The sequence below is a fragment of the Abramis brama genome (genome assembly GCF_963993115.1).
Source record: "Abramis brama genome assembly, chromosome: 14".
NCBI lineage: Eukaryota > Metazoa > Chordata > Actinopteri > Cypriniformes > Leuciscidae > Abramis > Abramis brama.
The window spans coordinates 8,624,566-8,635,455 of NC_139976.1; the positions used below are offsets into that span (position 1 = coordinate 8,624,566).

Sequence of the window (10,890 nt, forward strand, 5' to 3'; positions counted from 1 at the left end):
CCATTGAGACAACATCAACAGCTTTCATTTAAGCTGGATCTTCTCTTTCCCCTTTTGCCCCCAGAGAGACAACAAGATGAAGGAGGCAAAAACTACTAAAAACACTGTATTCTGCTGCCAGGCCATTAGATGGCGATAAAACAGTAGACTGAACGCGTAATACGCATGTGCATGACATCATCGTCTACAGAGATTCACGTTTTTTGTTGTTTACAAGGAGACCGTTTTCAAAAACTTGCACTTTGAAACCCGTTTTCTAAAGTTTACATTTTTGGGCACCCAAAACGCTGTTGTTGTGTAAATGAACGACCAAAACGCATAAAAAGTAAAAAAAAAAATTAGGTGAAAACAGTGTCGTGTAAACAGCCCCTTATAGTAGGTGAAAAATAGTATGTGACAAAACAAGTAGGTCCGAATTCACAGTACTCACAATACACACTACTTCCAGCAAGATTCTGAAGTGTGCATATAATGGACACTTTACTACCCCATGAGGCCACAGAGGGGATTTGTGAATGGTAGTGAAGCGACGCAACTGATTCTGCAAGGTCACATGGCGAATGTAGTACGTCCAGATTACGTTTATACAACACAAACATAGAACGTACTTTTATAGCAGTCATGATGTTACCAATTGTTCAAAATAAGTACCTACTCAAGAGAGTATGCGATTTCGGACACAGCCTCAGACTGAACATGACAATCTGTACACACTTAGATGTGTCATCGTTAGAGAGACACCCAGTAGCCTACCTCATATGTCAACATCAGTTAAGTTATCTCATGCCCCTGAGAGGTGAGGCAGAAGAGTGGCGCTTAATTGGTGAACTTTGACGTGTGACTACATTGTATTTTCAGGAGAAAGCCATTAAAAATGTGTTGGGGTTGGTACTGTGAAAATGACACACAAGAACAAACTAGAAGAGGCCAACTAACTGTCAGAAAGTACCATTGAGCAAAAGAACTATAGTTTCAACCTGAATACTTCACATGCTGGTTTTATTTTAGGAATGTTTTTTAATGCATAATTCTGTTTAGCAAAAGCTGATTTAATAAATCGTAAATAGTAAGAAAATATACTATTTCAGTCTTTACATTTTTTTATTCAATTTAATGTGTTACTTGCCACCTCTTTGTAATTATTTGTTCAATCGAGCATTTTTCTTAAGTGAAAATTGTTTATACACCTTTTTTTTTCAGTGTATGACTTAAAGGTGCAATAGGTGATCTGGGAAATGCTAACTTTAGCCTGCTAGCATTGAAAGCATACGAACCCACCCTCCCTGCAAATCGCCGTCCAAAGCCACACTTCCTCCGAACACGCACAGACCAGAAGCGAGACGACCAGAGACAACTTTATTGGATTACAATATCATCGGTGAGAAAACTTTAACTACCACAACAACGAACATAAACAACTGTTTGCCTGCCATTCTCGCGCTGTCTGTACACTATGACATATGATGTTTGCGTGAACAGGCTGCGCAGTGGTATGCAAACACACGTCGACTGATAGGGAACGCATGCTATCATTTCATTAGGATCGAATGTAATTATTGGATGAACATTTTATGGTCCTACACCTTCCACAGATTATATTTTTATAAAAATACATTTAAACAGCTTAACATAGGCCTAGTGATTGCTATCAGGATATGACGAGACCAGCATATCAACAAAAAAAAAATTCTGTAGAGAATCACCTATTGCACCTTTAAATCATTATGTCCAGTGATGCAGTGTTGTTATTTTTAACTGAAACTATTAAAATATTTTTATTAACTGAAATAAAATAAAAATATTAGATGAAAAACTTACAAAAATGGTATGAAAAAAATTGAAATTTGTAATAATTTAAATTAAATTACTAAAAAATATATATTAATACTGTGTGTTTTGTTTTTTTATAGACAAACCCGTTGCACTAATATGTCCAGATGCAAATGAGTTCTAAGAGCTCTGGCAGATGGGAAGAGTTTGGTCTGTTCCTCAGAGAAAGCTATCCTGGATGGATCATACAGATTTATTGTGCTTTTCTTGTAGCTTGGCTCTATAAATCACCACCCACTGCATTATTTTGCTAACAGAAGCTTGAAGGTGAGTAAATAGGAACAAAATATGATCTAACGGACAGGATTTCTTTTGGGACACACTTCTTTACTGACTGCCTTAATTTTTTAAAGAATTAAAATTAAAGACTATCAAGTCTGTTTTGTGTCAAAAGATCAGATCAATGTATGACTCCTATATAGTGAAGAGCTAAATTGGTGACTGGCTGCAATAGGACTCATGAGAGCAGAGGAGCATCATCATCATCACCATCAGTAGAGAGACAGAATTGTTTTGCCACTTCACAGCTGTCCTCTGCACATGCCAATCTGTTTGACTGCAGAGAGGCTCTTCAAGAAGAACCTTAAGTATGAGAGACACTGGCACCAAAGTCTCCTGCAAAATTACGCAGTGCATGAAGAGATTTTTAATACACATGAAGGTCAATAATATGAACATATTCACACTCAGGGACCTGTTTCTTGTAGTATTACTGAAAAAAAAAATAAATAATAATAATACTTGCCAGAATGGTAGCAGCTGCTACTTAACAGAGAAGAGGTCCTAAGAAAGATTTGCCCTCCGTCCTTTTTAGCATATAAGCAGCGTCATGGGAAGTATAATATAACCACAAATCTGGTTAAATAAAGTCGTTAAATGAGGCTGCAATGCTGGGCTTTTTCCACTGATGGAGCAAATCAGAGAGCACATATTGCCCACAAACTCACTAAGCAACAGCTGAGCCTGGAGCAGCTATACACTAGAACCAGCCAACTGGCACATTCCCAGCAAAGCCAGATCCAGGGAGAACCAAGATTAGGGGATATTCTAGTGCAGATCTGTTTGATAACAGCTTGAATGATCATTCTATATACACTGTTGCTTAGAAATCATCACAAAGACCAAGACTTATTTTCAGTTACGAATCATTTATTTATTCATTAATGGGCTTGTTAATTCTTTCTAGCATTTATGGTTGAGCCTAAGTAGAATATACATTCAAAGCTTTATCTTTCAAATTCATAACATGCTTGACCATGAGACACAAAAGAGGTAGTGGTACAGATATACTGTATGTGAGACATTTCATATAATATTGCAAACAAAGTCAACCTTTTTTCTTTCAGCTGTTGTCCATGAAAGACTGTAAATGTAAACAGTTTCAGGAAATTTGCTATAGGGGTCAATGACTCATGTTTTCAACTAAATATATTCATTTATTTAAAATACACAAAAAATGCAATTCATTCATAGAATTACTTGAAAACCACCGTTCAAATGTTTGGGGTCAGCAAGATTTTTATTTATTTATTTTTTTAAAGAAATTGAGACTTATTTCAAAATGATAAAATCTTACTGACCCCAAAACTTTTGAATTGTAGTGTACCTCTCCAATAAAGAGAATGTTTTTAATTTATGAATCAAACATATTTTTTATATTTTTAGGATATTCAAATAATATCCTCAAGAATAAAAGGGTGAATAAAAAAAATTAAATCTTATAAGTTTGGCATAATCTTTTATTTCTATTACTTTATTTCTGTTCTAAAAATGAACAAAACTGCTTATTTAGAAATATTTCATATTAAAATATTTTAAATACCAACAAAACCATGTGGTGTAACCATATATATATATATATATATATATATATATATATATATATATTGTTTATATAAACAATACAAATATTTTACAAAACCATATGACCACATGTGCTTTAAAAGACAGGTTTTCAAAGACATTTTTATTTATTTATCATAGACACTCTTATATATCATTGACCCATACAACAGATCCTGTGTAGCAATAACCCAAAAGGAGATGAGAATGGCAGAGGAATACTGTATTAAGGTGACATAAATTCTAAAAATATGTTCCAATATGATCAAATTGTTATGAAAGTTCGCCATGTGAACGTTTGAACCAAACAAATTGATGCCGGCACTTTTCTCTGATAATTGAATCTATTCGTACCTCTGGAAAACCTTACTATGAGTCAGTCACAAAACACATAGCACAGTGACGAAAGCTGCCAACATTGACAAAACACAGACACGAGAGATTTTACATTTTAAACATCAGTCACTGTCGTCGTCGAGAACACAAAAAGCACTGCTTTCTCTCTACCTGACAACCTGTGCCTATATGACAACTTTTTTTTATGTAATCACAGCGCAAATGCTGTTAAAAGCCACCGGAAAAGAAGAGTTTTATACTTTGGTGAGCACTGATTTGACAGCGGGTGAGAGTGTAAGTGGATTATGTCACATTAAATGTCATGAAGGCACTTGTCATCATCTTCTTGCTACTTTTGCTCCAGAGACGACCCCGAGTTGACCCGTCACTATGATTGGATCCTTCGCACGTGGCAGCTTCCATCAGGCTCACCGTCTGTGCCGGCTGCACGTTGTGGATCCGGTTTACGATCCGGCTTGGGAACGCACAGCCAAACACCTTCTTGAAGCCCTTGCGGAAGTGCTTAGACACCAGGGCGTACACGATGGGGTTCAGGCAGGAGTTGGTGTACGCCACCAGGTGAGAGAGAATGCGGATGACGTAGGTTGTGTGGTTGAGCGGGAAGTGGCCGAACAACATGCACAAGATAACCAGGTGATGCGGCAACCAACATAAACAGAAGAGCACAGCCACAATGATTATCATCTTGGTCACCTTGCGCTTGGCCTTGCGGGATTCCGACATGTCCTGCATGGGGTCCACGGAGGTCCACAGGTAGCGAATGGTGCGGGCGTACGTGATGCCGAGAATGAGGACTGGGATGAGGTAGCCGAATATGAAGGTGCAGACGTCCATGGCTCGACGATGATGGATGTTCCACGCCGGGATGCAAACGGTGGTCCCGTCTAGATCCATCTGCTGGTAGTAGCTGAGATAAGGACTGGAGAAGAACAGCGATAGCGCCCACACCAGGCTAATGGAGGTCAGAGCATTACGGGGTGTTCTCGTCTCTCTTGAGCGCAAGGGGTACCGAATGGCGAGATATCTGTTGAGAAAATGCAATCACAATACATCAATAATAATTTAAAATTTTTTATATTGCAGTGTTAATTTTTTTCATTATCATTCTTTTTTTTCATGTTCCCTCGTAATCAAAATAACTGCCCTTCCCTCTTGCATTAAACTTTAATTTAATTTAATTTTCATTTTTGGGTGAACTATTCCTTTAAGGAATAGTTCACCCAAAAATGAAAATTAGCCCATGATTTACTCACCCTCAAGTCATCCTAGGTGTATATGACATTCTTCTTTCAGACGAATACAGTCGGAGTTATATTTAAAAAAAAATGTCCTGGCTCTTCCAAACTTTACAATGGCAGTAAATTTCTGTTATTAATAAGCTAGTTATTTTAAAGTTTTAAATATGGATATTTTTCTTACACAAACGCATGGCTTCACTTCAGAAGGCCTTTGTCAACCGCCCGGAGCCGTGTGGGACACTTTTATGATGGATATGATGCACTTGTATGGACTTCAAAAAAATGGTGCCCATTCACTCCCTTGGAAGAGCCAGGACATTTTTTAATATAACTCCGATTGTATTCGTCTGAAAGAAGAATGTCATATACACCTAGGATGACTTGAGGGTGAGTAAATCATGAGCTAATTTTCATTTTTGGGTGAACTATCCCTTTAAGGTCTCTTCTTTTCTCTGATGACGTGTTTACTGGCACGAGGGCGGGACAACCTCACTTGCATGAGATCACAGCAATAGCAAACCACAATGATCCAATCAATTCCTGATGGGCAAAATCAAGTCCCACACCACATTTTATTCTGATTTGAGCTGTTTGACTCGGATGTAGGCTACGTCACAATAGGAAAGAATACAAAAAAAATAAAATAAGCAATAAACAAAAAACATTGCAATTCAGCCATTATTTTGTACAAATAGGCTATCCTTCACAGTAGAATGTTATGATTATATTAATCATTTCATTTTAAAAGTGCTTAACATATGTCAATCCCTAAAATGCATTATTAATTGCATTGTTTTCAAAAAAAAAAAAAAAAAAAAGAATTAAAAATGATAATTATATTTGTATCACAGACCGTCAAATAGCAGTTAACGTTTCTTTCTGCACTATTCTGATTAAGTGCCGTGCATGCTAGCACTGTCCTCTTACAATTATTTATTGCATATTACTGGCTATTATAACATCTCAATCAATTACGCGTTTCACGATTCGCTGAACTGGAAAGAAAAGCGCGCGCTGTTTGTGCACAACAGGAGAGGAACGAACCTGTCCAGAGACACAGCTGTCAGAGTAAAGATGCTCGCGTACATGGTCAGATAGATGATAAAGTGCACAGCTTTGCACACGAAGGGTCCAAATACCCACTCGTCCATGGTGTAGATGGTAGCCTGGAAAGGCACGCAGAAGACGATGAAGCAGAGGTCCGCCAGCCCGAGGTTCAGGATGAACAGGTTGGTGCTCTTTGTGTTCATCTGGCCGTTGCGGATGAGAACTGCGAGCACAAGACAGTTCCCCACGGTACCAACCAAAAATATGATAGAGAAAATGACAGAAATTATTACCGACTCAACTTTCCAGTTGGGGGAGAAGTGAATCCCTTGAGATGCGTTCATCTTTCATACAGTGAAACGTCTAAAAAGCTTCAACGTTGCATAGGCACCATTTGGGCACGCATAAAGAACATTACATTGACATTTTTGCGCTTTAAGTCCTATAAAATAGACTACTCAAAGTCAAACACAACGAGAAAAGAAAAGCATCTTCCATCCGTTTTCACGCAGGTAGCCTACAGATGAGGTGGATGTGATTGAAGAACGTGTGATCATCACCATGCCTCCTCCCCTTATCCTCAACTATTTATCAAGAACTTTTTTGTTTCTTATAGGCTATAATGCAAAACATTAATAAAATAAAATAAAATAATACATATTTTAAAACTATATATCAAGTCCCACACTTGATACATATGATTATATGAATATATTCTTCATTTATATACATATTTGTGCTCGCACTCGTGCACACGTAACGTATAGAAGAGACTGAACGTGATGTAAGGCCCCGATAAATTTACTGGGTCGTTCTTCTCTTAAATAAGTTGGAAATACCTTTGACATACTGTTAAAGGGATAGTTCACCCAAAAATGAAAATTCTGTCATCATTTACCCACAACTTTTTCCAAACCTGTATGAATTTATTTCTTCTGCTGAACACAAAAGAAGATATTTAGAAGAATATGGTTAACCAAACAGTTGTTGGACCTGATTCACTTCCATATATGAAAATAATATGGAAGATAATTGGGCCCATGTTTGGTTACCAACATTCTTCAGAATATCGTCGTCCATGTTCAGCAGAAGAAATAAATTCATACATGTTTGGAACAACTTGAGGGTGAGTAAATGATGACACAATTTTCATTTTTGGCTGAACTATCCCTTTAATGTACATCCGGATGCCGTCCGTGCTGTTGAGAGCGACTTTTAGATGAATATGTAAATGTGTTGCACGCTTCCTCTCAATAACAAAGGAAACACACAACAAAAATGACAGCGGTGAGAACACAGCAGTTAAGAAAGCATCTGATCTTGGCGATCTGTGAATATGTTTGCACCAGTTCTGCAAATCCGGCATCATGTCGACAGATGAGGTAGCCTATTGAGACAATATAGTGTTGGCACTTTAGTTGACTCTTCTTTGCATGACTCATTGACATTATAATAAAGAAAGGCTCTTTCGGCATTATCCACACTGTAATAGTTTAAGCATTAATTGTATGTGTCATTGAACAGAAGAGGCTCGGGATCGCACGTAAATGTCACATCCTTTTGTTTTCCCGGCGAAAATGTCCCGAGTCCTTCACATAAAAACAGCAGGCTTTCACAGAGAACCTAGGACGTTGGGGAAGGTGTCGTTTTTTTAAGTTTCGTTACAAGCTGTTCATACATTGGCAATAAAATGCGATTAACTTTAATGGCTGACTCCATTGACAACTTCCCCATATAGTGTGATAATATAGGCTACCCCACTACTGGAGCATGTTATCACAAAATGTCAACATGTCTTAGATGAAATGCATCTTCTTTTTTTTCTGAGCAATAAAGGTTGAAATGTTCAATGGTATTCACCACTGAAACTTAAAAAAAAAGAAAAAGAAGAAGAAGCCTACACTATAGAAATATTAAACAGAGTAATAGGTGTGCCAGCCCAGCTCTCCACTTACAGTAATTTAAGGAGAATGGATGACTCAATGACTTAGCAAATCAAATGCTGCTTCTGATTAGTTTAATCAGCAACCATAAGAGAAACTATGAGCAGTAGAAACTTTCTGACTGAAAGTTTCTATATTATGATCATGCCAATTTAAGATTGGTCTCCTGTCGTTTTAAAATGAGAGTTCACACTCACAGACATCGTTTATCTATTGTGGATTCCAGACCTGCATCTGACATCTTGTTATCATGGTGGTGCTGCTGCTTTACTAATCCTCAATTCATCCCCATTATCTCTCTCGTGTTCCTGCAACAGATCACATGTCATTTAATACTGCTGATATCTAGCTAATGTAAACTATAAGATATAGTGATGATGTATGTGTACCAAACACATGCAGTGAGGCTTTACCTTTTGGGGTTAAAGGAGAACTCCGGTCATTTTTTTGTAAATTTGGAGTGCTGTCAGTACAGAGAACAACGACAAAAATCGGTGTTGCCTACACCGTGTTATCCTCTTTTTAAAATTTGCACCCTGTTGACTTAAATGGGGCAAGTTTTAAACCTGCTTTTAGCCTCTTAACATCCTTGATGTGTCATTACAAGTGCCCAGCCATGTTAGATGATTCCTTCAGAGTGAACACGGTGAATCTGACTGCAGTAGATGTGAAAGATATGAATAAAAGTGATGTTAATTCAGCCAGCGCACATACCTGTATTTACATCCTGTTTTCGGTCGAAGTCCACAGTAGTCGATTGTCGAGTTCATGCGAACGTTTAGTTACCTATGATCACGCGCGTGAACTCGACAATCGACTACTGTGGACTTCGACCGAAAACAGGAAGTAAATACAGGTATGTGCGCTGGCTGAATTAACATCACTTTTATTCATATCTTTCACATCTACTGCAGTCAGATTCACCCGTGTTCACTCTGAAGGAATCATCTAACATGGCTGTGCACTTGTAATGACACATCAAGGATGTTAAGAGGCTAAAAGCAGGTTTAAAACTTGCCCCATTTAAGTCAACAGGGTGCAAATTTTAAAAAGAGGATAACACGGTGTAGGCAACACCGATTTTTGTCGTTGTTCTCTGTACTGACAGCACTCCAAATTTACAAAAAAAATTAGCTCAATGTTAAAATTGACCGGAGTTCTCCTTTAAGGGTGTTTTTAGCATGCTTGGAGTACTGACCAATCAGCATCAAGAAACTAGAATAATTGTTTATAATTTAAAAAAATAAGCTAAAGGCCGAGCTATATTGTGAATATCAGTCCTAAAGTGGAATCTTTACAACCCTTTTTGCCATTCACAATTCAGCAGAATTAAGCACATTATTGCTTCAATACAATAGTGAAAATATTAAGAACATTAAAATATTATTTATTACATAAATGTATTAATTGGATCTTTTCATAATGATTAGAAGATATAGTCCCGGAAAAATACCTAGCGTTAAGGTTAATACTTAACATCGCTAGTGTTTTGTGTTATAGCTCTTATGTGTTTACTGTAATACTGAATTTATTATAATAAAAATAAAAAACACTCTTAAAAATAAAGCTTTCAAAAGGGGGGTTTCACAGTGATGCCATAGAAGAACCATTTGAATATTTCAAGGAAAAGTTTTTCTTAGTGTGAAGAACATTTTAATAATCTAAAGAAACGTTTTTCCCTTTAAAGAACCTTTTGTGTGATAGAAAGGGATGTTAAAGGTTATTCATGGAATCACAGATGCTAATAAAGAACCTTTATTTTTTAAGATAAATATACAATATTTAGCATTAAATGCATTTTTTTTTTAAAGTATTAAATATTCTATTCTATTCCGTTTTATTCTATTCTGTCCTCTGATCGCCCTCTAGAGGTAAATAAACAGAGTGACTTTCTTTTTTTTTACTACAAGAAAGTTCATTCAGTACAATCACATCAGATAGGAATACCTTTGCATATTGAATAAATCTATGCATCTATGTGTGATATCTGCAGTGCCGTTCCATGACATACATACAACAATGTCATAATATCTGTTAATATACCACATATCTGTTTCTATGCTTATTGGAGCTCAAACCACGATGTCACCAATTAGTCACAAGACTCAAAGGCATTGCTGTAAATGACAGAAGCTAAATCTGTAGGTCTGGTACAAGCAGAACCAATATATCCTACAGTATCCCTTTCATTTTACCGTTCATCTCATCCTGGACCCAGAGACTTGACCCAGTTCCCTCAGAAGAACCCCATTCAGCCAGACCTGCCCCTGTTGAACCCCACCATCCTTACAGTGTGAGTCACGTTTTTCCACATACGCATACACTAAGTTTAACCACTGCTTTTTATACCGAGGGATATCCAGGGGACAAAGCTGTGCTATTGGTTTCCTTCTAGATTCAGTGGCATTATAACAAGAGTTTCAATTGCCGGTACCTGATCGGGTACGAGTTTCAGAAAATTTTAAATGGATGTGACTTACACTATTATTCCTGATATTGCATAGCCAAGTCACAGAAAACGCACTGGATCCAAGAAAACATTTAATTACAAAATTATGTATTTATAGAGTTACTTTCTGCATATAAAGATTTTTTTTTCTGAATTGTAATATTAGTTTTTTGTCCTTGTGTTT

At 37.1% G+C, this 10,890-nt stretch overlaps 1 protein-coding gene across 1 annotated transcript; it reads right to left on the reverse strand.

Annotated features, from left to right (window-relative positions):
- Positions 1 to 4,311: 4,311 nt before the first annotated feature.
- LOC311096297 (galanin receptor 2a) lies at positions 4,312 to 6,658 on the reverse strand (the record flags this gene model as incomplete). Its single annotated transcript, XM_084135363.1, has 2 exons — positions 4,312 to 5,053; positions 6,312 to 6,658. The coding sequence occupies 2 exons, from the start codon at positions 6,656 to 6,658 to the stop codon at positions 4,312 to 4,314; spliced, it is 1,089 nt and encodes a 362-aa protein (XP_083991489.1).
- Between the last annotated feature and the right edge of the window lie 4,232 nt (positions 6,659 to 10,890).